The sequence below is a fragment of the Lynx canadensis genome, chromosome D3 (assembly GCF_007474595.2).
Source record: "Lynx canadensis isolate LIC74 chromosome D3, mLynCan4.pri.v2, whole genome shotgun sequence".
NCBI lineage: Eukaryota > Metazoa > Chordata > Mammalia > Carnivora > Felidae > Lynx > Lynx canadensis.
This window is the reverse complement of record NC_044314.2, coordinates 73,062,588-73,090,047: the sequence shown is the minus strand read 5'-3', so window position 1 is coordinate 73,090,047 and position 27,460 is coordinate 73,062,588. Positions and strand designations below refer to the sequence as shown.

Here is a 27,460-nt window from a genome sequence, read left to right as displayed (position 1 = left end):
TGATTTTTTCGCTTTTAGAGTTTGTTGTGTTTCAGAAGGGAGATAATTTCAAAAGGGATGAAGCAGTGGGTAATTTTATTATATGAGATGACTAGACTATAGACCTGATTTTTAGTTTTTGTTGTTCTTTTGTGTCAATTAAAAAAAGAGTTGATAATTTCGAAAGCCAGGGAGCTGACTCTATATTTTTGTGTAAACTAGAAGCATTGTGTCTAAACTTTTTTATAGCTCACCAGGTAGATTTCCCTACCTTACATTTGCTTTCTATTCCCGAGATTTCCATGTAGAAGGAATGCCTCTCCCAACTCTGCATCACATAGTAACCTCCTCATCTATAAAACAGTGACCTTTTCCTCTCCACTTCACTGACCTCAAGGAAAATAGGAATATTTCCTAAGAGTTGAGGGGAGGTGAGCTAGAAATGTCTGTTGTAAATATTTTTATGAATTTACTGGAAATTATTACCTTATGTCTTAAATAAAACCATCCCAATAAATGTTAGCATATTAAGCCATGGATTTCTTAAGCTACTTTATAAAAATGTAATTCACATACCATAAAATGCACCTACTTACAGTGTACAATTCAGTGTATTTTAGAATATTCACAGAGTTATTCAACAATTACCACAATCTAATTTCATATACTAACATTAATTTGTTTATTGACATTGTTATTTGGGAATATATATTTCTCTGTATTTCTGTGTTATTTTGACATTCTGAATGACAGTTATCTTTTTGTAGAATTATATGTAGTTTTAAAACACACCTTTTTAGAAGTAAATCAGCACATTAAAATGTTTTTAGAAAATTGCATAAGAAACATGTATCAAAGGTTTGAGTGGAAGAGAGCCAAAGCATAAGAGACTCTTAAAAACTGAGAACAAACTGAGGGTTGATAGGGGGTGGGAGGGAGCGGAGGGTGGGTGATGGGTATTGAGGAGGGCACCTTTTGGGATGAGCACTGGGTGTTGTATGGAAACCAGTTTGACAATAAACTTCATATATTGAAAAAAAAAAGAAAGATCTATCATATTGCTACAAAATTCAAACAATTCTTTGTTCTGTAGAATTAAATGTAATACTCTCCACTGACAATCTATCACTCCCATCTACTCCCACTAACTTTACAGAAGAGTAACTGTTAATAGTTTAGAGCATATGTTAAAGTAATTTTTCTATTTTTACACATATTTTCACACTCTGCAATCTTATTCTATATGTTGTACTGTGACTGGCTTTGCCATATAAAATTTATCTTGGAGATCTTTGCCTGTTAATACATATGGGTACAGCTCCTTTTTAATAGTTGCACATTATTCCATGAAATCATTTGCCACAACTTGACCATTTTTCTACTGAAAACCATGCATGTTGTTTTCAATTGTTTGCTATTATCAATGATACTCTACCATATGTACCTGTATATTCATCTTTTGGTACATTAACAGCTTTGTTTTCTTTAATAAGTGATTCTTAGGAAAGGAATACTGGAACAAGGGGTATGAACATTTAATAATTTGATAAATATTCAAAAGTTATGTTCCAAAAATGATTCACCAATTTATATTCTCACCATCAGTGTATGAAAATTCCTATTTATTCACACCCTTAATTACAGAGTATGTTATCAATCTTAATTCATTTTTGTCCATTTGATGAGTGAAAAATAATTTAATTTTTTAAATTTATGTTTCTCCACTTAATGAGATTTTATGTATTTACACATATTTGTTAGCTATTTGTGTTTTTTTCTTCTGTGAATTTCTTGATATATTTTACCAATTTTCTAATTCATTTATAGACATTCTTTAGTCTATATACTTATTATTTGCATTTGAATTGCAAATATTTTTTCTTGAAGTCTTGCCTTTTAATTTTATGCTGTTCTTGAGTATACAGAAGCTCTAATTTTTATTTAGTAAGATATATTCATCTTTTCCTTATAGCTTCTGGGTTTTGTGGCTTATTCTCAGTGGCTTACTTTGTCCTTTGGGAGTTTTTTGTCACTGTTTTGTTATGCTGTAAAGAATGTTGTCGCACCCTACTCTATTTTGCAATTTATTTTTCTCTCTTTATAATATGTGGTGGACTTAATTAAACCCAACTAATGTAAATCACAAGAATTCATTTTAATTTCTGCCTAATAACATTACATTAAATGCATTCTATTTCCTTAACAATGTCCCCTTTGGATGGATATCCTAAATATTCTAAATATCTTTTCCACCACAAATAATGTTGCAATAATTACCCTTATACATAGATCCCCACTGATGATTTTATAAGACAGAATCCTCAAAGTAATATAATTGAGCAATTGAGATAGTTATTTATATTTTAATAGATATTGGCAAATAACTTTCAAATTTTGAAGCAATTCACATTCCTATCAACAACAGGGAATGAGTAGGCTAAGTAGTGCAAAAAGTTGTTGCTTTTTGAAAAATTCCTGATCAGTCTGGCTAGTAAAAAATCTTATAGAAGCTCTAATTAATCATATATTTTCACTTCAGTGAGTTGCCTATTTATAACCTTTTTCTGGTTTTCCATCTGGTGGTTTTTAAATTTTTTTTTTCAACGTTTATTTATTTTTGGGACAGAGAGAGACAGAGCATGAACGGGGGAGGGGCAGAGAGAGAGGGAGACACAGAATCGGAAGCAGGCTCCAGGCTCTGAGCCATCAGCCCAGAGCCTGACGCGGGGCTCGAACTCACGGAGCGCGAGATCGTGACCTGGCTGAAGTCGGACGCTTAACCGACTTCGCCACCCAGGCGCCCCTATCTGGTGGTTTTTGATGGGAAACATTCTAAAGCAAAACAGGAAACCTAGAAACTAAACAATCGATTTAACTAAACAAATCGTTGAATTTTTTATATCAGAAGGTAGTCCAAACAGAAGTTAACATATGGAGCCAAAAAGACATTGCAACACAAGAAAAAGAAAGAACTCCCATAAATAAATGAGAAGACAGCTAACAAGCCTGATTGTGGCACTGTATCTGGAAGGAAAGATACAGAGTTGGGCTTCTCTGCATGTCATGTAATTCTGATAGTCTAGAAAGCAGTCTACGATGGTCAATAAGTACATGCCCAAGGAAGCTATTTTCACAAATTATTCCAAGAGATTTACTCCTTTGGTAAGTGATGTTTGTTTATCCTTGATTTAAATGGAGCTCTTCTAATGTGAAATCAATAAGAATTATTTAGGTTTATAAAATTTTATCTTATTATATTAAGGAAGTTCTTTTTAATTCCCAATTTGCTAAGAGGTTGTTTTAAAATCACAAACAGGTGTTGAACTTTAACAAAAACGTATTGAGTTAATAATGGGTTTTCTTTCTTTAAATGAATCATTGAATTACTGTCTTGAAATAAAGAACACTGACAACTGCTTCACACTACATGCAAAAAGTAATTTCATTCAAATCACAGCCCTAAATATAAAAACTAAAACCATAAGAAATCTAAAAAAGTATAAAAGAATATTTTTGTGTCCTTGGAACAGATAATGTCTTTATAGAGAGGACATTGAAATACTGAACATAAGAGAAAAACCGATACATTAGACTACAACAAAATTAAAAACTTTTTTCCAGCTTTATTCAGATAAAAACAATATATAATACTGTGTAAGTTTAAGATGTAAAGTGTTATCATGAGATCGTGACCTGAACTGAAATCAGCTACTCAACCAACTGAGCCACCCAAGTGCCCCTCAAGATAGTGATTTCATCTTCTTCAGATATATACTCAGAAGTGGGATTTTGGGGTCATATGATAATTCTATTTTTAATTTTTTTAGGAACCTCCATATATTTTCCATGTGGCTGGACCAATTTATATTCCCACTAGCAGTGCACAAGGGTTCCATTTTCCCCGTATCATTGCCAGAATTTATTATCTCATCTCTTTCATAGCCATTCTAACAGTTTTGACCAATATCTCATTGTGGTTTTGACTTGTGTTTCCTTGATGATTAGTGTTGTTGGGTAACTTCATGTACGTGTTGGCCATATGTATGTGTTCTTTGGAAAAATGTCTGTTCAAGTCCTCTGCTATTTTTTTTAACTGGATTGTTTGGGTTTTTGCTAGTGAGTTGTATGAGTTCCTTGTATTTTGGAATGTTAACTGCTAATCAGACAAAAGATTTATAAAATTTTCTTTCATTCCACAGGCTGTCTTTTCATTTTGTTTATTGTTTCTCTTGCTGTGCAAAAGTAAACAGTTTTAGTTTAATGTGGTCCCACTGGGTTTTGGCTTTTTTCTTGTGCTTTAGGTATCATATCCAAAATATCATTTCCAAGATCAATGTCAAGGAGGTTTTTCCTGTTTTCTTCTAGGAGTTCTATGGTTTCAGGCCTTATATTTAAGTCCTTAATCCATTTTGAGTTAGTTTTTGTGAGTGCTGTAACAAGAGTCAAATTTCATTCTTTTGCATGTGGATATCCAATTTTCCCAGCACCATTTATTGAAAAGACCATTTTTCCCCAAGTGAATATTCTTGGCTCCCTCAACAAATATTAGTTGACTATTTATGCATCGGTTTATTTCTGGGCTCTCAATCCTGTTTAATTTATCTCTGTTCTGTGTTTATACTAGTACCATACTGTTCTGATTACTATAGCTTTATGGTAGCTTGAAATCTGGAAGTGTGAAGTTTCTAGCTTTGTTCTTCTTGCTCAAAGTTTCTTTGGCTATTCAGGGTCTTTTGTGTTTCCATATGAATTTTAGCATTATTTACTCTATTTGTATGAAAAATGCCATTGGGGAGGGGGCCAAGATGGTGGAACATCATGGAAGTTTTTCTTGCATCTCTCATCCCTGAAATGCAGCCAGATCAACATCAAACCATCTTGTCATCTTGCACACCTAGAAAACTGATTTGAGGATAGCAACAAAGGCAGTCATAAGAGGTAAGTATATAGCTATCCAGGCCTTCCTAAAGAAGGAAGAAAGGTCTCAGATACACAACCTAACCTTAAACCTTAAAGAGATGGAAAAAGGACAGCAAATAAAACCCAAAAACAGCTGAAAACATGAAATAATAAAGATTAGAGCAGAAATCAATGCTATCAAAACAAACAAACAAACAACAACAACAAAAACAGTAGAATAGATCAATGAAACCAGGAACTGGTTCTTTGAAAGAATTGACAAAATTGATAAACCAATAGCCAGTTTGATAAAAAAAAAAGAAAAAGGAAATAAATAAAATCAAGAATGAAATCAAGAACCCAAATAAATAAAATCAAGAATGAAAGAGGAGAGATCACAACCAACACAGCAGAAATACAAATAATAATAAGAGAACAGTATGAGCAATTATATGCAATTGGGCAATATGGAAGAAATGGACAAATTCCTAGAAACATATAAACTACAAAAACTGAAATAAGAAGAAATAGAAAATTTGAACAGACCCATAATCAGTAAAGAAATAGAATTAGTAATCAAAAGTCTCCCAAAAAACAAGAGTCCAGGGCCAGATGACATTCCAGGGGAATTCTACAATACATTTAAAGAAGAGTTAACACCTATTCTTTTGAAGCTGTTCCAGAAAATAGAAATGGAAGGAAAACATCCAAGCACATTCTATGAAACCAGCATTACCTTGATTCCAAAACCAGACAAAGACCTCACTAAAAAAGAGAAATACAAACCAATTTCCCTGATGAACATGGATGCAAAAATCCTCAAGACACTAGCCAACCGGATCCAACAATACATTAAAAGAATTACTGGGGCGCCTGGGTGGCCAGTCGGTTGAGCGTCCAACTTCGGCTCAGGTCATGACTGTGGTCCATGAGTTTGAGCCCCGCATTGGGCTCTGTGCTGACAACTCAGAGCCTGGAGCCTGTTTCAGATTTTGTGTCTCCCTCTCTCTCTGACCCTCCCCCGTTCATGCTCTCTCTCTGTCTCAAAAAATAAAATAAACATTAAAAAAAATTTAAAAATAATAATTATTCACCACAACCAAGTGGGATTCATACCTGGAATGTAGGGCTTGTTCAATATCTACAAAATAATCAATGTGATACATCACATCAATAAAAGAAAGGACAAGAACCATATGATCCTCTCAATAGATGCAGAGAAAGCATTTGACAAAATACAGCATCCTTTCGTGATAAAAACCCTCAAGAAAGTAGGGATATAAAGATATACCTTAAGATCATAAAAGCCATAAATGAAAGACCCACTGCTAATATCATCCTCAACTGGGGAAAAACTGAGAGCTTTCCCCCTAAGGTCAGGAACAAGACAGGGATGTCCACTCTCACCACTGTTATTCAACATAGTATTGGAAGTCAGCCTCAGCAATCAGACAACGCAGAGTAATAAAAGGCATCCAAATTGGCACAGAGGTAGTCAAACTTACACTCTTCGCAGATGACATGATACTCTATGTGGAAAACCCAAAAGGTTCTACCAAAAGACTGCTAGAACTGATCCATGAATTCAGCAAAGTCACGGGATGTAAAATCAATGCACAGAAATTTGTTGCATTCCTATACACCAATAATGAAGCGACAGAAAGAGAAATCAAGGAATCGACCCCATATACACAAAAAAACATAAAATACTTAGGGATAAATCTAACCAGAGAGGTAAAAAGTCCATACACTGAAAACTATAGAAAGCTTGTGAGAGAAATTGAAGAAGACACAAAAAAAAAAATGGTAAAAGATTCCATGCTCCTGGATTGGAAGAACAAATATTGTTAAAATGTCAATACTACCCAAAGCAATCTACATATTCAATGCAATCCCTATCAAAATAACACCAGCATTCTTCACAGAGCTAGAACAAACAATCCTAAAATTTGTATGCAACCCCAAATAGCCAGAGCAATCTTGAAAAAGAAAACCAAAGCAGGAGGCATCACAATCCTGGACTTCAAGCTATATTACAAAGCTGTAACCATCAAGACAATATGGCACAAAAAACAGACACTCAGATCAATGGAACAGAATAGAAAACCCAGAAATTGACCGACAAATGTATCTTTGACAAAGCAGGAAAGAATATCCAGTGGAATAAAGACAGTCTCTTCAGCAATGGTGCTGGGAAAACTGGACAGCAACATGCAGAAAAATGAACCTGGACCACTTTCTTACACCATGCACAAAAATAAACTCAAAATGGATGAAAGACATAAATGTAAGAGAGGAAGCCATCAAAATCCTCAAGGAGAAAGCAGGCAAAAACCTCTTTGACTTCAGCCGCAGCAACTTCTTACTCAATATGTCTCAGGAGGCAAGGGAAACAAAAGCAAAAATGAACTACTGAGACCTTATCAAGATAAAAAAAAAAACTGCACAGTGAAGGAAACAATCAGCAAAACTAAAAGACAACCAACTGAATGGGAGAAGATATTTGCAAATGACATATCAGATAAAGGGTTAGTATCCAAAATCTACAGAGAACTTACAAACTCAACACCCAAAAAACAAATAATCCAGTGAAGAAATGGGCAAAAGACATGAATAGACACTTCTTCAAAAAATACACCCAGATGATGAACAGACACATGAAAAATGCTCAATCACTCATCATCAGGGAAATACAAATTAAAACCACAATGAGATACCACTTCACACCAGTCAGAATGGCTACAATTAACAACTCAGGGAACAACAGATGTTGGTGAGGATGCAAAGAAAGAGGATCTCTTTTGCACTGCTAGTGGAAATGCCAAGTGGTGCAGCCACTCCGGAAAACAGTATGGAGGTTCCTCAAAAAATTAAAAATAGAACTCCCTATGACCCAGCAATTGCACTACTAGGTATTTATCCAAGGGATACAGGCGTGCTGTTTCAAAGGGGCACATGCACCTCAATGTTTATAGTAGTGCTATCAACAATAGCCAAAGTATGGAAAGAGCCTAAATCTCCATTGATAGATGAATGGATAAAGAAGATGTGGTATGTATGTATGTGTGTGTGTACACACACATGCACAATGGAGTATTACTTGGCAATCAAAAAGAATGAAGTCTTGCCATTTGCAACTACATGGATGGAACTAGAGGGTTCTATGCTACGTGAAATTAGTGAAAGATAAATATATGACTTCACTCATATGAGGAATTTAAGATGCAAAACAGATGAATATAAGGGAAGGGAAGCAAAAATAATATAAAAACAGAGAAGGAGACAAAACATAAGAGACTCAAATATAGAGAACAAACAGAGGGTTGCTGGAGGGTTTGGGGAGGGGAGGATGGGCTAAATGGGCAAGGGGCATTAAGAAAGACACTTGTTGGGATGAGCACTGGGTATTATACATAGGAGATAAATCACTGGAATCTACTCCTGAAATCATTGTTATACTATATGCTAACTAACTTTGATGTGAATTTAAAAATAAATAAAATATATTTAAAAAAGAAAGAAAAATGCCATTGGAACTGTGATAGAGATTGCGGTGAAACATAGGTTGCTTTGGTAGTATAATATTTTGGGTAAAATTTTGAGTAAAATATTAATTTTTCTGATCTATGGGCATAAGATATCTTTCCACTTATTTGCATCTTTTTCAATTTATTTCATCAGTGTCTTACAGTTTTTGGTGGATAGATCTTTCACTTTTTGGTTAAATTTATCCCTATTATATTGTTTTGATGCTGTCATAAATGATATTATTTTCTTTATTTCTTTTTCAGATTTATTGTTTATTGTACACAGTTTATTGTTACTGTGTACAAATACAACTGATTTTGTATCTTGATTTTCTATCCTTAAACTTTTACTAGATTTTTTGTTAGGCCTAAGAGTATTTTGGAGGAGTCTTTCAAATTTTCTATATACAAAATAATGTCATCAGCAAACAAAAATATATTTATCTCTTCCTTTCCAATCTGCATGACTTTTATTTCTATTTCTCACCTAAATACTCTCGCTAGAACTTTCAGTACTATGTTCAATAGGAGTGGTGAGGGGAGAAACCCTTATTTTGTCCCTGATCTTAGAGAAAAAGCTTCAAACTTTCACTATTCAGTATAATGTTAGCTATGGGCTTGTCATAGATGGTGCTTTATACTCTGAGAGATTTTTTTCATGAAATAATGTTGAATTTTTTTAAATGCATTTTCTACGTATATTGAGATGATCATATGATTTTTGTCTTCATTCTATTAATGTAATGTATCACATTTATAGGCTTATGTGTGTTGAACCATCCTTGCATCCAGGAATAAATCCCACTAAAAGGATATGATCTTTTTAGTGTACTATTGAGTTCAATTTGCTAGTATTTTGCTGAGAATTTTTGAAACTATATTCATCAGTGATGTTGGCCTGTAGTTTGCTTTTCTTGTAGTGTCTTTATTTGGCTTTGGCATCAGGATAATGCTGGTCTTATGTAGGAGTGTTCCCTCCTCTTCGACCTCTTGCAAGAGTTTGAGAAGAATTGGCATTAATTCTTTTTTAAATATTTGGTAGAATTCACACAGGAAGCCATCTGGTTCTGAACTTTTCTTTGTTGGAAGGTTTTTGGTTACTGATTAAATCTCCTTGTTATTGCTCAATCTCCTTACTTGTTACCTATAACAAGTAAATTACTCTTTATGATTCAGACTTAGTAGGTTGTATATTTCTAGGAGTTTATTAATTTCTTCTAGGCTGTCAAATTCGTTGGCATATAATTGTTCATAGTAGTGGCTTATGATCCTTTGTATTTCTGTGGTATAAATTTTAATATCTCCTATTTCTGTTATTATTTTATTTGAGTTATCTCTTTTTTTCTTTGTAAGTCTAGCTAAAGGTTTGTCAGTTTTGCTTTCTCTTCAAAAAATCAACACTTAATTTTATTGATCTTTTCTATTGTTTTTCTATTCTCTATTTCATTTATTTCTCCTCTGACCTCCATCCTTCTACTAACTTTGTTCGTGTTTTTCTGGTTCTTTGGGGTGTAAAATTAGATTGATTATTTGAGATATTACTTTTTTCTTATTGTAGGCATTTATAAACTTTCCTCTTTGCCCTGCTTTTGCTGCATCCCATAAGTTTTGGTATATTGTGTTTCCATTTTCATTTAAGATTTTTTTTTAATTTCCCTTTGATTATATCTTTGATCCATTGGTAGTTCAGGAATGTGTTGTTTCATTTCCTCCTATTTGTGAATTTTCCAATTTTCCACCTGTTACTGATTTCTAGTTTCATTCCATTTTTGTAGGAAAAGATAGTGATTCAATAATTTCAATCTTTTTAAAATAGCTACAACTCATTTTTGTGACTTAACATGTGATTTATCCCAGAGAATGTTTCATGTGCACTTGAGAAGAATGTATATTCTGCTGCTGTTGGATGGCGTTCTATATATGTCTCTTAAGTCCATTTGGTCTAAACTGTTATTCAAGTCCCATGTTTCCTTATTGATTTTTAGTCTATATGATCTATCCATTGTTGGAAGTGGGGTATTGAAGTCCTCTACTATTATTGTATTTTTGTTGATTATTCCCTCAGATCTGTTAGTATTTGCTTAATATATTTATGTGTTCCAATGTTGGGTGTGTGTATATTTACAGTTATTATATTCTCTCTTATTTTAAAATGTTTATTTAAATTCTAGTTAGTTAACATACAGTATAATATTAGTGTCAGGTGTACAATAAAGTGATTTGACACTTTAATACAACATTTGTTGCTCATCACAAAAAGTGCACTCCTTATTCCCCATCACCTATTTAACCCATCCCCTCACCTACTTCCCCTCTGGTAACCATCAGTTTGTTTCTCTATAGTTAAGAGTCTGTTTATTCATTTGCCTCTCTGTCTTTTTGCCCTTTACTTGTTTGTTTCTTGAATTCCACATAAGAGTGAAATAATATGGTATTTTTTTCTCTGACCGACTTTATTATCATTCTATTGTTGTTTCTGGATATTTTCTCTGATCCTTCCTTGTCTTTGTCACTTTTGCTCTTTCCTTTCTACTCAGAGTCCCCTTTAATATTTCTTGCAGGGCTGATTTAGCGGTCATGAACTCCTTTAGTTTTTGTTTGTTGGGGAAACTCTTTATCTTTCCTTCCATTCTGAATGATAGTCTTGCTGGATAGAGTATTATTGCCTGCGGATTTTCCCCATTCAGCACTTTGAACATACCATGCCACTCCCTCTGGCCTGCCAAGTTTCTGTTGAAAATCTCCTGCTAGACTTATGGGTCTTCTTTTGTAAGTGAAGGATTTCTTTTGTCTTCCCACTTTTAAGATTTTTTTCTTTATCACTACTTTTTGCAAATTTAATCACAATGTCTTGGTGTTGTCTTGCTTTTGTTGATTTTGATAGGAGTTCTCTGCGCCTCCTGGATCTGGATGTCTGTTTTCTTCCCCAGATAAGGAAGTTTTCAGCTATCATTTCTTCAAATAACTTTTCTGTCCCCTTTTCTCTCTTCTGTGATCTCTATAATATGAATGTTATCATAGTCAATGGAGTCACTGAGTTCCTTAAGCCTATTCTCATCTTGCATAATTCTTCTTTTTCTCTTTTGTTCAGCTTTATTATTTTCTATTATTTTGTCTTCTAAATAAATAATTCATTCCTCTGCTTCTTCCAGTCTAATGTTCATTGCATTAATCCTGCTTCCAATCTCATTTATTGCATTCTTCATCTCTGATTGATTCTTATTTTTAACACTTTTATCTCTGTGGTGAGGGCCTCCCTGATGTCTTCTATTGTCTCAAGCCCAGTGAGTATCCTTATGATTTTTGCTTTAAATTCTCCATCATGTGTGTTACTTATATCTGCTTTGCTTAGATCTCTGGCTATGGTCATATATTGTTTTTTCATCTTGTCTAAGTTTCTGCCTTCTGTGTGTTAGAAAAGCCAGTTATGTTTCCTGGTCCTGAAGGTAATGGCTTTATGAAGGAGAGATCATGTAGTGTTCAGGGCCTGGTGCTTCAGTAAATATCTGTACTGTGTGCTGTGTGCACTCTGCTGTTGTGTTTTGGTTACTTTATCCTTCGGGTTACTTTTCTAAGAGACTCTCCTTGCCTGCTGTGGGCATTTTTGTCTCTGGACTGAATGTAGTGAGTTTTAACTAGATGTGCTCTGGTCTGCTTGTGAAATGAGACCTGCTACTACCTCCACTAGAACTGAAGCCCTGCAGAACTCTCTGGTTGGAAGACATGGTGTTGGCAAGGGTTTGTGCTGGTTTTCTGGGGGAGGGGCCACCACACTGAGACTGAGGAAAGTTTGACTGAGATTGAGGCAAGCTTGACTGAGAAGGACAGTCAAGCCAGAGCATGGGCAGTGGAGGGTGAGGGGGGCTTGGTTTAAGCAAGTTAGGCAACCTGTGTTGGGGCTGTGCTGCTTCCCACAGGTGGCTCTGTGTTTATTCCGAGGGCCAGGGGAGGGAAATGGTGCTGGCCAGCTCCTTTGTTCCCAGAGAGGTGTCCCTCCATGAATGCTGCCTCTCATGGAAGCACTCCAAGAAGAGAAAATAATCTAACTCCTGTGTGCCCTAGGCATTCTTCAAATCCCTGTTTCCACATCATTTGCCCCTGGTTTTTGCCTGCCCTCTCTCTGTCCTAGACAAACTTATTGACCTTTAAAACCCCAGGGTTTAAGCCCCACTGGTTGCAAGAACTTACAAAACTCAGCCCCTCTTATTTTCAAATCCAATGGCTTTGGAGAAATATTCTCCTTGTGCAGCCCCCTGAGTGCTCTACTCTCTCTCACCCTTCTCCATGAACCATGGCTCCCTCACCTCTGCAGCACCCATGACCTATTTCTCCCTAAACCATGTCTCTGTACTTCCTATTTTCTTCAATGTGGCCTCTTCTCTCCCTTCAGTTGTGGAGTTTGTTCTGTCAGTCTTCAGGTTGATTAATGGGGTATTTAGGATGATTTGATAGTTATCTAGTTGTGTTTGTGGGACAAGACAATCCTAGGGTCCTCCTACTCCACCGCCATCTTCCCTTTAGATCTACAATTGTTGTATTCTTTTGATAAATTGACTTGTTTATCTTTATATAATGAATTTCTTTGTCTCTTATTACAGTTTTTGACTTAAAGTCTATTTGATATGAGTATAGCTACCCCTGCTTTCTTTTGGTTTCCACTTGATAGAATGGTTTTTCCCTTCACTTTGAACCTATGTGTGTCCTTCAAGTTGAAGTGTGTCTCTTATAGGCAGAATATATTTAGGTCTTGGTCTTTATCCAGTTAGACACTCTATGTCTTTTGATTGGAGAATTTAATCCATTTATATTAAAAGCAAAAAGCATAAATACACTGGCAGCCGTGAAAGCCCTAGTTACTCACCTATTCTACTGTGACTTCTAGGTTTTATTATGGTCACATGCAAGTGAAAGCTGGTGTCAAGTCAAACTGGGGGTGGGCAGGTGCACAGATGGAGGGGTTAGCTGCCATTAGGTAAGCTGTAGGTAAGCCCACTGCTGCAGGCCAGTGATAGAAGACAGGACCTGATTCAGGCCTGCAATCAGCTGAGAGAGTCCTGGCTATTAGCAAGCCATTCTGTGGCTCCAGGATCTTCCCACAGATGTGTACACAGCAGTGGAGGCAGGTGATGGGTGTCAGGCCAATGGCATGCAGATACACAGCTGGGGAAGGGAGGAGCTAGCCCCAAGTGCACACATGGTAGTAAGGATCATCTGAAAGGGTCTAGACTGACAGCCTGCACTTGTGTGGAGTCACAGAGGACTATGCTGGCTGCCCAGTGTGAGTCCTGGACTCCAGTGGGGGTGAGGTGGGTGGGTGGAGGGAGCCAGGAGAGACCCAGGTGGCTGGCATCAGCAAACATGAATACCAGCAGGGCAAAAACTGGTGAAATCTGCAGGAAGTCCATGGCAGCTGTGCTGGCCATGCAATGGGAAAAGCTGCTGAGGTTCTATGCAGACGAGGTCACTGGGTACCACGGTTGCTACAACAGCATGCCTGATACTGGCAGCTTTTGCTTTTCTTCCTTGTTCTTAGCTATCTCTACACCTCTCAGTTTTGTGGGTCTTTAGATAGGATGAAAACAAAATGGGTCCTTCACGCAGTGCCCCAAAGGCTGGAAAAGATTTCGGTTTGGCTACTGTGATTTTCAGAATTTCCATTTAGTTTCTTTTTATAATTCCTATTCCTTAATTGATCTTCTTATTTTGTTCACACATTGTTTTCCTGATTTCCTTTAGGTATTTTTTGTTGTTGTTCATGTCTTCCTTTAGTTCTTTGAGTATATTTAAGGCAGTTGTTTTAAAGCTTATAGATGATATAATTCTGACATCTGGACTTCCTCACGGAAGGCATTTATTTTTTTCCTTTGAATGGGTCACACTTTCCAAGGTTTTTTTGTATGTCTTATGGCTTCTTTTGTGAAAACTAAACATTTGACTACTATAATATGGTAACTCGGGAAATCAGATTCTTCCCCTTCCCTGGCTTTGCTCATTTATTGGTTGTTAAATGTTGTAGTAGTGACCTTTCTGAACTATAACTGGAAAGACTACATTGTCAATGTAGTCACAGGAGTCTCTAATCCTTAGCTTTTGTTCAGCTGCTGTTTTGATAGAAATTTCCTTGAATTCCAGAAGCCCTCTCAGTCTTTGCAAACTAACTCTGTCCTGGGGCCCTCCTTTAACACCTAGCCAGGTTTGCACTAAGCCTGGGAATCAGACCAAGATGAAAGCCCAGAGTCTTCTCAGGTCTTTTCTGAGCATGTGTCTTGACCTGGTCATGCACATTGCTTTCCAAATTCCCCAGTATATATAGTTGCTTTCAGATGTTCTGATTTCCCAAAGACACTTACTCTAGATTTTGCCTAAGGCAGTCTATTGTAGGTTTTGACTATAATCTTAGGTGTCTGAAGCTTGTTAATTTGGCTTGCAGTGTTTTCAAGCTTTTCCAGTCTGAGTTCAGAGTTAGGTGAAATAGAGGGGAGCACATTGTGTCAGTTCTTCAGGTATCCCCCAGACAGGTTAGAACAGGCATACACAATTATTTGTGAATGTGGTCTTCTCTGCTCCCCTGGAACCAAGGAAATGGTTTTACACGGGGAACACAGCTGCCCCCACTTTAAGAGTGACACTTTATGACTGCTGCTCCTTTAAGACTGTCACCACACAAGAGGGAGAGCGACAGTCATTATTTTGTTTATAGTCAACATTTGGTAATGTCTTTTTCTTGATTCAGTGCTTGTTTGGTTGCTATAAACTTTTGACTATTTTCCTGAGTTCTCCAAAAATTGGTTCTGACAGTTTCTGTTCATTGTTCAATGGAGGTGAAAGCTTAGAGTGACCCACTCCACAATTTTGCTGGTGTCACCATTTTTATGATGTCATCCTGATTTATTTCTCTTTGAAGACTTTTTATATTCTTTGTCCATCTTTCTCCTAATGGTTTCCTCCTGTCTTTTTCAGTTGAGTCACATAAATCCCTTGAATAGTCTGGCTATCAATTTCTGGCTTTCTTTGTATCACTTTCTCTCTTCATGTTCTACCTTTCTCTTTTTCTGGCCCTTTGGTGAGATGGATGTTAGACTGCCCAGGTCATATCTTTCAAGTTTTATTTCACTGTTTCTATCACTTTGCCTCTTTTTAATACATTTTAGGATAATTCCTGGGCTTCATATTTCTATCCACTAAGTTCAGTTCTGACCATTCTGCCATTTAGCCCATCCTCCAAGTATTCTATTTCCACAAGTTAAATTTTCCTTTTCAACATCTTTGGGTAGACAGTATAGTGCAGTATTTAAGAACTAGAACTCTGGAGTGAGGACACTGGCCCTGAAGTGGTCAGAGCTGGCATATGAAAATGAGAGACAAGGAGTGTGAACCTGTAAAAAGAGCTTGTGTTAACTCACATCAAGGATATGGTGCTGAAAATGCCTTTTTTATAATTATAGACTGAGAAACTTGGCTATTTGAAATTATATAAGTGAGAATAAAATATCTCACTCATCCCTGGATGCTCTGAGTCATGTGCTGACAGAGAAGCAGCTTCAGTTTCTAACCAAGATGCTGAGCTTTAGATAAGGGGTTTTTAGACATAGCATTCCATATTTCTCTTAATTTTGAATTTTTGAGATAACAGGAACTCTGGATCTGCTTCTTAAACCAGCCTGACTATTAATCCCTTTATACACACTCTCTACTTTACTTGGTTCCTAACAACTAGAAAACATCATTATCCATATCCTGAGAGTCTTGAAAGAGCCCTCATGGAAGAACAGAAGCCACTTTGACAGAAAAGATATATTCCTGTCACTATTTGGTCAGGAGGAGATATCCATCTAAACCAAAACTAGGAGTACAGTTTCTAGAGACAGACCCATCATGAACAAAACAATCAACTTCCCTGAACCTTCACTGTTCATCTGAAAACAGAAATAGAAATGCTTAACTCACAGGTTCAAGTGTTATAAATTTATAACATTTGTTAATATAAATAAGTACGTGCTCAATAGATGTTGGTGCCCTGACTTGTCCACATCCCACCCCATTCCAGGATATTCAGAATTCAAGGAGAAACATTGTATTACCATTGGAAGGTTGCCTTGGGAAATTCTGTGGCAGGGAAAGGAGACTGTCAACCCCTAGGCCGTGACCACCAAGGTCCATTGAATGTCCCTGGATAAGTCCCTAAGTCTCTAAACTGCAGTTTCCTTCAAATTACTTCATGGAACTGTTGTAAAGATTAGGTGGGGTCATTTGAGACTACCTACAAGGTCTGGCCCATACAAGATGCCCAATAAATGTTAGTGCTTTTTCCCCTCGTGCCTCTCCCCACCATCTGCAAAATATTCTACCTGTGAAAATAAGTTTCAGGGACAACATGTATATGGTACATGATGAGTGTGAAATATAAAATAAAATAAAAGTCAAGCTGGTAAAGTGTCAAGCCTTGGCATCTAGGGAGGAGACAAGAATTAAGCAGGTAGGTCTTAAAGGTAAGAAAGAGTGGTTTCTGTACCTTGGCATTGTAATGTGCCTCAGCCATACCCACACAACTTTGGTTTCAGAAAAGAGTTTTTGCCCTAATACATCAATAAAAATCTCAAAATAAAGCCTGGGAAAGAGGCTTTTTCAGTTCTACCTTGCTGATGAAATGAATCCCCTTTGGAAATTAACTCTAAGTTGGAATTAACTCTAAGTAAACTGTTTTCAAAATGTGGTCCACAGACCAGTAGCATCAAAATCATCTGGGAACTTGTTAGAAATGCAAATTCTCAGGCCCCCACTTCAGACCTACTAAATCAGAAACTCTGGAAGTAGCCCCAATAATCTATGTTTTAATGAACCCTCCCAGGGATTCTTATATAAGCTATTTTGATAATCACTACTCTAAACTCTTTATCTGATTCCTAAATGCCTATGTACATGCTGCCAGAACTTATATCAGGTGGGCAATTGTCACCAGTTTTTCAAGCAGGGGATGAATTGTATAAATTACGTATTCTTTGAATTGCTCTTAGGATTACAAAAGCTGACTTGGTCAGGAATTCAATATGGAGCTCTGAAACTAAGCAACACTCACCTGAACCTCCCAGTGCCAGCCAAGCAACAATAGTGCCATTAACCTCATCCACAGCTCTCTAATTCCATATTACCAATACATTAAGGCAATGGTACCTCATTCAAATAATTTCATTTACCAAAATTCAATTCGAAGGTTAGAAGGAGTTTCCTTAGGGCTAGATTGGGAGGAAAGTTAAGAAACTTCTCTTCACCAACTAACTGCACATGTTTCTCTCCCATGGTTTTCTTTTGTAAAGAAGGACAAGCTGCAATGCATCTTTTAGGAGATGGTGATTCCCACATCAGGGAAGAGTAGGTTCCAGTGACTTCCAAAGGTAGAAATTTCTCTAAGTGAACACCAATGCCTGACTCAATTACATAAAAGTAAGCAATGCTCCCAGGTAAATCAAAGGCCCCCAGACTAAATTCACTCTGCAGGGAAGGAGGCCTGTCTTTTCATTTGGGTATATTCTTTTTAAAATAGTGATCTAAATTTAAAGAATTTTTTTTTGCCTGGTTGGACCTGATTTTCCAGTTCTATAAACTGACCATAACAAGAAGTCACTCTGTCCCCAAATACTCATCTTTCATTTGAAATAAAAAATAGTTGTCTATACTCCTGAAATTATTCTAGCACAATTTATCACTTACTGGCCCTTGGTTACCCACATGATTTAGTCTCTCCTAAAAAGACATTATGTATTGAAAGTAGTTACCTCATGTTTACTAGATGTTTTGAAGTTGAAATCATCTCCTTTGCTACCTTTTATTCAAGTTGCTAGATTCTATTTTCAACTGTCTTGGCTCCTTTTTCCTAATCCACATCTTGTGCCAACTAAAGCTCTCCACGTAGTATTTCTTTAGAATATCTAGAAAACAGAAAACCTGATGTTACAGTTTTTTTTATGTTTGTATTATTATCAAAGTAATACATTTTAATTTATGGGACAAATGTTGTTTAATATAACATCTGCTTGGTATCTTTCATGTATGTATCTGTCATCCCCTTTACAAAGTGACCTAGTCACACCCAGAGGAGGTAGGTAGATGCTATAAGCACCAAGGTCCCCATTTTTCAAACAGAAAAATACACAGTTAAGACAAAATAATTTATCACAATATACACAGTGAATCATTGACAATGCCAGAAACTGAATCTAGGACAAACTAGATACGTTGTGCCCACTTCATCCACTGGCTTTCAATCCTCTCCCTTTATCATCCCAATCCTCTCCCTTTATCATCCCTTTATCATCATACCACAAACTCCATATGAAACTGAGTCTGCTGGGTAATGCCAGACATGTGAAATTCCCCATGTTCCCCTCTTCTCTGCCTCACTTAAAGCCAATATGAGGGTGCATCAAATAGTGCCCTTCCTTCCACAAGAACAAGATATCCCGTTGCCTGTTGAACCATTTTTACACCTAGGAGCTGTTCCACAGCACCTCAGTTCCACAGCACCTCAGATCCCAGCTCTTTCCTAAGCTAGTTTGAAATCAGGCAATACTAACATCATGATTTTTCTTAACTTCAAAGAGTACATACTACAACATAATTGAGATTTCACAGGTGGGACTAAAAGAATTAAATTTAATTAATTATATTTAAATTACATTTTAAACACTTCTTCCTAGGAAACAGGTTCAACAAGAAATACACTCCTGTCAGCTAAAAGTGTTGAGTGCTACCACTCAGGACAGAGACCACCTACCCTAACTTTGGTCAGTGGATGATCACCAACCAAGACACCCCAAAAAAGAAGGGCTGTGGTCACATTTACTCATGGGGAAGAGAATATTGGGTTAATTGTTTACATGTTTCAAGAGAGTGTGGCTTATTTGAGATGACGGATGTCCCAAAAGGTATAATTGCTCTATTCTGTGACATAGATCAGCTTCTAAGCTCATATGTCAACATCTGCACCATAAGGAAGAGTGGCCTCTGGAAAATGTATTCCAATTGATGAAAGTCATCAGAGTGTGTACTTTGTGCAGCCACACACACACACACACACACACACACACACAATGTTTAACCAAGGGCCAGGCTTATGTAAAAATAAAGCAAGTATTTATAAATAAATTCCCAAATCATCCATTCAATCCATAAGCATTACTGAGTGCCTAAGACATTCCAGATACAGGAAATGACAAAATAAGTCAAATCTCAAACATGAGGAACTCACAATGGACATCTTAAAAAAAAAAAAACCAGAAAATCCCTTGACTCAAGATTATCCACTTTCCCCACATGCCTGAGACTAGTTCCTGGGTCCTTCCCTTTGGGGTAAGTCCTGCCATCCCTAAGCCTTCCCTTCAAAGAGAAAACACCAAGGGCAGGGACTTGATCAAGCTCCCAGCTTCAGCTTCCATGCATTCATCAGTTTATCAGATTGATTTCCTTGTGCCAAGAAAAAACTTGACAGGGATGTGAGAGGGAAAATTTTTCTCTTAAAAAAAAATGAGTGGAAAAAAAAGGAAAAAAAATGAGGGGAAGGTCATATAGGGAAAGTGGCATGAACCAGGGAGACCACAGCTCTTAAAGTAATAATATTCAAGGATCACAACATTGACACACTGAATCTACCTGAGACAAATTTGCATCAGACATTGCAGAGCTTCTCTTTCTTAGTCCATCTTTTCCTGGACACGACTGAGTTGGACTTTCCTTCTGCAGCTCTAATATGTACAGCTGACAATATCACACTGGCCTCAAATAACATAAGTTAAGAGCAAATTAATGATTTTTCTTCAGCTAACCTGCAATTACACCTATACACATTTATCATTTGGGCAAAATTTACAACTGGCTGGTTTACTTTAATACCACAGAATGGTACTAAAGGAGGCAGAGTAAAAGTCTGGCCTTCCCAAACACAGCCTATAGCAGAAGGCAAGGCTCAGGCAAAAAATGCATGGCAGAAAACAGCCACAGCAAGCAGGATGATGCCATTGATATTAACTATTGTTCTCCACAAAGGCTTCTCAGAGGTGTCTGTCATCTTCAGCTTCATTGCCGCCTCCTCTTCCTTTGTCATCTTGGGGCCCTTCTGTTGGTCCAGGCCACAAAACAGGTCATAGGCTCGCCTGAAACATCCTTTTTTCTCCTCAGGAACTTCTGTGTCAGGGGAAAGATAAAAAGAGAGAGAGAGAGAGATGATTGGATATAGAAGCAGGAGGCACAGGGAAAGGTTTCAGGGGAGATGTCATGAAATGGAACATCTACCATTCTACAGACATTTCCCAATTTTCTTGTTTGCAGGAAAGGAAATGGTACAAATGTTTAAGTGAACTTATTAATTATAAGATGATGGTAATAGATGAATTCTACATCTTTATGATCAAATAAATTATGTTTTATCTCTATCAGGCCAATTAAAATAAATTTTGATTTAGGCAAGTCATAATCAAGCAGGAAATAATACTTTGTGAGAAAAAGTGTTAACAATGGGCTTGGAAATATGACATATGAACAATATGGAAACCCACCTCTGAAACACATAAGCTCATATCTGTTTACCACATCACTGGAAAGCAGTGAGACTGGCATGACTCAAGAGCATATTGGCTACACCTGAAAGTTCCAAAGTTTTACAACATATCCAGCCATGTGGTAATAATTGGTCTGAATACTCCCTGATACAGGGCAGCAACAATCAACACTTCCAGGGCTTAATGTCTGCTCTTGCATATAAACACTGCTGAATCAAACCACCTAACTGGCCCTGTCATTCAAAGCAGATGCCCACCAAGGGAACTGATTCTCTCCTCTGAGCCAGTGTGTGACACTGGAGATATATAGACCTGGATTAGAATCCCAGATCCATGGCTCACTAGATATGAAATCAAGCACACTGTGTTTTCAGCATGACGGTCAGAGACTACTCCTCTCCACTCTCTTATTTTTTAAGAGTTACAAACTTTTAGAATTGCAAATAACCTTAGTGATTAAGCACATACATGTCTCAGAACTGGAACCAAAACTCGGGTTTATGGTTTTGCTAATTCACCTGTCTTATCTTCAAGTGCGTGTAAAATTGGATAAATAACACCTTCATTATAAGATTTTATAAGAGAATGCCCAGAGTGTAGTTGATATCAAGAAGTAATAGTCTCCTTCTATTCTTTTCTCTCATGCGTATAAGAAAGATTCCAGTCTCCTTGCACCCATTCTTTGGTTCACTCCACCAAAATAGGAGAATGGAGAGGGAGTAACAAAAGTTGGGCTCACTGACCAGCCCAAGTAAGAAATTCATGGTGATCTGGATCAATAAAAAGTTGGGCAGCCTTGAGAAAATCTCTATATCTCATTTTCCTTATCTGTAAAGTTGGAAGAATTATATTTTTATTATCTTATTAAAAGTATGATATGGTGCTAAAATGAATCTAGAGTAAGGTATTCATAATTAAAATATGTTATGATCATATTATCAGTCATGATGACAATAATGGTGATGATGACAAGATAGGTTCATGCTGCTGTTGCTCAGAGAATGGTGACAGTGACATATATTATCTATAAAAGCCCTCAAGAGATCTTAATTTATTTTATTACAATGAGTCAGGGTCATGTGTTTTCACCACGAGTTCTTCAAGAAAGAACAGAATTCAAGGTTGCCATGAACCTTAGAAGTCATTAAGCCAATTCTCTAGGCAGTGTGGGAGTCTCCACTATGGAATTCTTGATAGATGCACACTTTCTGCTTACCCCTTTCTAGACCAATTCAGTTAGAAAATTCTTCCTTAGCAGAAATCAAGATGGTGATACCTATAGCCAATTCTTATAATGGAGCATTATCTCATTCAGTGTTTCCAACAATGATATAAGGTATAGTCTATCATTTAGAATACTTTTATATAAAGAATATAAGCTTTAGAAAAAATGTAATCACTTGCACCAGGAGTAAGTAGAGAGGTAAGAATTCAACCCCAGTTCTTATTGAATCCAAATCCCATACTATGTCTCTGCACTATACGGCCTCCTCACTTTGAGTTAAAATTGAATGAGTTCTATTCTGGTGAACAGGGGACATTGCACTGCAGGGCACTACAGGACCTCTTCTTCATACTTTCAAGAACAGGAGACGTAGCTGACTTTCCTAACACATAGAAACAGACAGAGGGGTGCCTGCATGGCTCATTTGGTTAAACATCCGACTCTTGATCTCAGCTCAGGTCATGATCTTGCAGTTCTTGTGCTCGAGCCCTGCATTAGGCTCTGCACTAATGATGCAGAGCCTGCTTGGGATTCTGTCTCTCCTTCTCTCTGCCCCACTTGTTCTCTCTGTCTCTCTCTCTCTCTCTCCCTCACTCAAAATAAATAAATAAACATTTAAAACATTTTGAGACAGAGAGACAAAATGAGGAGACAGAGGAATATGTCCCAAAAAAGACAAAAAAAAAAAAAAGCAAGAGATCTAAGCAAAAGAGACAAGTAATATGCCTGATAGAGAATTTAAGGTAATGGTCATAAAGATACTCACTGGACTTAAGAAAAAGTGGAGGACCTCAGTAAGACCCTTAACAAAGAGACAGAAAAAATGAAAAAGAGCCAATCAGAAATGAAGAACTCAATAACTGAAGTTAAAAGTACCCTGGATGGAATAAATAGTAGACTAGAGAAAGCAGAAGAACAGATCAGCAACCTGGAGGACAGTGTAATGGAAAGCAATCAAACTGAACAGGAGAGAGGAAAAATAATAATTATAAATGAAAATAGACTTAGAAAACTCAGCAATACTCTCAAGCATAATAACATTTGCATTATAAGGATCCCAGAAGGGGAAGAAAGGAAATGGGGCAGAAAATTTATTCAGCACTTGTTGGTATGAGCACTGCATGTTGTATGTAAGCCAATTTGACAATAAATTATATTTTAAAAAATAATAAATATATTTCTGCAATATTAAAAAAAGAAAAAAATATTCAAAGAAATAATAACTGAGAATCCCCAAATCTGGGGAAGGAAACAGAAATTTAGATCCAGGAGACACAGCAAGCCCCCAAAAATCAACCCAAGGAGGTCCACATCAAGACACATAGTACTTAAAATGGTAAAAAAGTGGCACCTGGGTGGCTCAGTAGGTTAAGCGTCCAACTCTTGTTTTCAGTTCAGTTCATGATCTTGAAGTTTCATGAGTTCAAGCCCTGCATCAGGCTCTGCAGTGGCAGCACAGAGCTCACTTGGGATTCTCTCTCTCCCTCTCTTTCTGCCTCTCCCCCACTGGCACTGTCTCTGTCTCTCTCAAATAAATAAATAAACCTTTTACAAAATTATAAAATGGCAAAAAGTAGTGATAAAGAATTTTTAAAGCAGAAAGAAAAAGAAAAGAAAATGGTTACATACAAGGGAAACTGCATAAGGCTATCAGCTGATTTTCAGCAGAAACTTTGCAGGCCAAAAGGGAGTGGCATGATATACTCAAAGTGCTGAAAGGAAAAACAAACAAACAAACAAACAAACAAACCTGCAGCCAAGACTATTCTATTCAGCAAGGCCATCATTCAGAATATAAGGAGGGATAAAGAGTTTCCCAGACAAACAAAAATTAAAGGAATTAATGTCCATGAAACCAGCCCTACAAGCTGGTTAAAGCTGTTAAAGGGGACTCCTTGAGTGGAAAGGAAAGTAGGAGTAAGAAAAATAAGAAACACAAAAGCAGTAAAAAACAAATATATTTATGAATATTAGTTAAGAGAGTCACAAAATAAAAGGATGTAAAGTATGACACCATTTACCTAAAACATAGAGGAGAGAGGAGTAAGGAATGGGTTCAAGTTTAAGTGACCATCACTTAATATAGACTGCTATATGCATAAGATATTATATATAAACCTAATGGTAACCGTGAATGAAAAACCAGTAATAGATATGCAAAAAATAAGAGAAAGGAATCCAAATATATCACTAAAGAAAACCATGGAAGAAGAGAGCAAGAGAAGAAACAGAAGAACTACAAAAACAACCATAAAATAAATAACAAAATGGCAATAAGTACATTCTTATCAATAATTACTCTGAATGTAAATGGATTAAGTGTTTCAATAAAAAGACATAGGGTGACATAATGGATTAAAAGGCAAGACCCCCCCCCAAAAAAAGCAAGACCCATCTATACACTGCCTACAAGAGACTCATTTCAGACCTAAAGACACATGCAGATTGAAAGTGAAGTGGGCGACTGATGAATGGATAAAAAAGATATATAAGCGACCCAGTTAAGTAATATATATATATATACATATACATATACATATACATATACATACACATATACATATATATGTGTATATATATAGTGGAAATAAGCATTATATATATATAATGGAAATAAATTAGAAAAAGACAAATGCCATATGATTTCACTCATATGTGATATTTAAGAAATAAAACAGGGGCGCCCGGGTGGCTCAGTCAGTTAAGTGTCCGACTTCAACTCAGGTCACGATCTCGCGGGCCGTGAGTTCAAGCCCTGCGTCGGGCTCTGGGCTGATGGCTCAGAGCCTGGAGCCTGCTTTGGATTCTGTGTCTCCCTCTCTCTCTGCCCCTCCCCCGTTCATGCTCTGTCTCTCTCTGTCTCAAAAATAAATAAACGTTAAAAAAAAATTTTTTTTTTTAAAGTCCTCTTTCAACGTTTATTTATTTTTGGGACAGAGAGAGACAGAGCATGAACGGGGGAGGGGCAGAGAGAGAGGGAGACACAGAATCCAAAGCAGGCTCCAGGCTCTGAGCCATCAGCCCAGAGCCCGACGCAGGGCTTGAACTCACGGCCCGCGAGATCGTGACCTGAGTTGAAGTCGGACACTTAACTGACTGCGCCACCCAGGCGCCCCATAAAAAAAATTTTTTTAATAAAAAAAAAGAAACAAAACAAATGAACATAGGGAATGGGAAAAAAGAGAGGGAAGCAAAGTCTTAATTATAGAGTCTTAATTATAGAGAACAAACTGAAGGTTGCTGGGGAAGTGGATGGGGGGGATGAGCTAAATGGGTGATGTGTTTTAAGGAGGGCACTTGGGCTGAGCACAGGGTGTTATATGTAAGTGATGAATCACTAAATTCTACACTATACTACACTATATGTTACAATACTACACTATATGTTAACTAACCAGAATTTAACAAAAATTTGAAGAAAAAAAAAGTAAAGGGATGGAAAAGATTTATCATGCAAATGGAAGTAAAAAGAAAGCCAGGGTAGCAATCAGACAAAACTGACTTTAAACCAAAGACCATGGATAGATAATAAATAAATAAATAAATAAATAAATGCTTGTAACAAGAGACAAAGAAGGACACTATATAATCATAAAGGGCACAAACAAGAAGATATAAGAGTTATATTTATGCCCCCAACTTGGAGACACCCAAATACATAAAGCAGCTAATAACAAACATAAAGGAAGTAATCGATAGTAATACAATAATAGTAGAGGACTTTAACACCCCATTTACATCAATGTATAGATCACTTAAACAGAAAAATCAACAAATAAACAGTGGCTTTGAAGACACATTAGACCAAATGGACCTAACAGATATATTCAAAACATTCATCCTAAAACAGCAGAATACACATTCTTCTCAAGTACAATAGAACATTCTACAGAATAGATTCACATATTAAGCCACAAAACAAGCCTCAACAAATTCTAAAAGATCCAAGTCATATTCTGCATCTTTTTAAACACAATGCTATGAAACTGGAAATCAACCATAAGAAAAAATCTAGATAAAACACAAATACATGGAGGTTAAATAACATGCTACTAAACAATGAGTGGGTCAGCCAAGAAATCAAGGAGGAAATCAAAAAATAAATGGAGACAAACAAACAAACAAACAAAAAATACAATGGTCCAAAAGCTTTGTGATGTAGCAACAGTTGTTCTAAGATGGAATTATATAGCAATATAGTCCTACCTCAAGAAGCAAGAAAAATCTCAAATAAACAACCTAACCATGCACCTAAAGGAACTAGAAAAAGAACAAACAAAACCCAAAACCAGCAGAAGGAAGGAAAAATAATGATTAGAGAAGAAACAAACAAAATAAATACTAAACACACACACACACACACTGGAACAGATCAATGAAACCAGGAGCCAGGTTTGTTGAAATGAGGTTTGTTGAAAAGACCAACAAACTTGATATACCTTTAGCCAGACTCATCAAAAAGAGGGAAAGAGTTAGAGAGAAGACTCAAGTAAAGAAAATCAGAAATAAAAGAGGAAAAATAACAACCAACACCACAGAAATACAAAGAATTATAAAAGAATATTATGAAAAAATCTATGCCAGCAAATTGAACAACCTATAAGAAATGGATAAATTTCTAGAAACACATAAATTTCCAAAACTGAATCAAGGAGAAATAGAAAATTTGAACAGACCAATGACCAGTAATGAAACTGAATTAGTAATAAAAAAAAAAAAAAAAACCTCCCTGGGAATGCAAGCTGGTGTGGCCACTCTGGAAAACAGTATGGAGGTTCCTCAAAAAACTAAAAATAGAACTACCCTACAACCCAGCAATTGCACTACTAGGCATTTATCCACGGGATACAGGGGTGCTGTTTCGAAGGGACACATGCACCCCCATGTTTATAGAAGCACTATCAACAATGGCCAAAGTATGGAAAGAGCCCAAATGTCCAATGATGAATGAATGGATAAAGAAGATGTGGCATATATATACAATGGAGTATTAGTTGGCAATCAAAAAGAATGAAATCTTGCCATTTGCAACTAGGTGGATGGAACTGGAGGGTATTATGCTAAGTGAAATTAGTCAGAGAAAGACAAAAATCATATGACTTCACTCATATGAGGACTTTAAGAGACAAAACAGATGAACATAAGGGAAGGGAAACAAAAATAATGTAAAAACAGGGAGGGGGACAAAACAGAAGAGACTCATAAATATGGAGAACAAACTGAAGGTTACTGGAGGGGTTGTGGGAGGGGGGGGTGGGCAAAATGGGTAAGGGGCACTA

The 27,460-nt window shown here is 36.7% G+C and overlaps 1 protein-coding gene across 1 annotated transcript in view; it reads right to left on the bottom strand.

The window, feature by feature from the left end:
* Positions 1–18,354: 18,354 nt before the first annotated feature.
* SLC5A1 (solute carrier family 5 member 1) overlaps positions 18,355–27,460 on the bottom strand; it is a 73,361-nt gene continuing 64,255 nt past the window's right edge. The window contains exon 15 of the mRNA XM_030292174.2: positions 18,355–20,582. Within this exon, the coding sequence (XP_030148034.1) occupies positions 20,365–20,582 (218 nt within the window). The 3' untranslated portion in view covers positions 18,355–20,364. The remainder of the gene's footprint in view (positions 20,583–27,460) is intronic.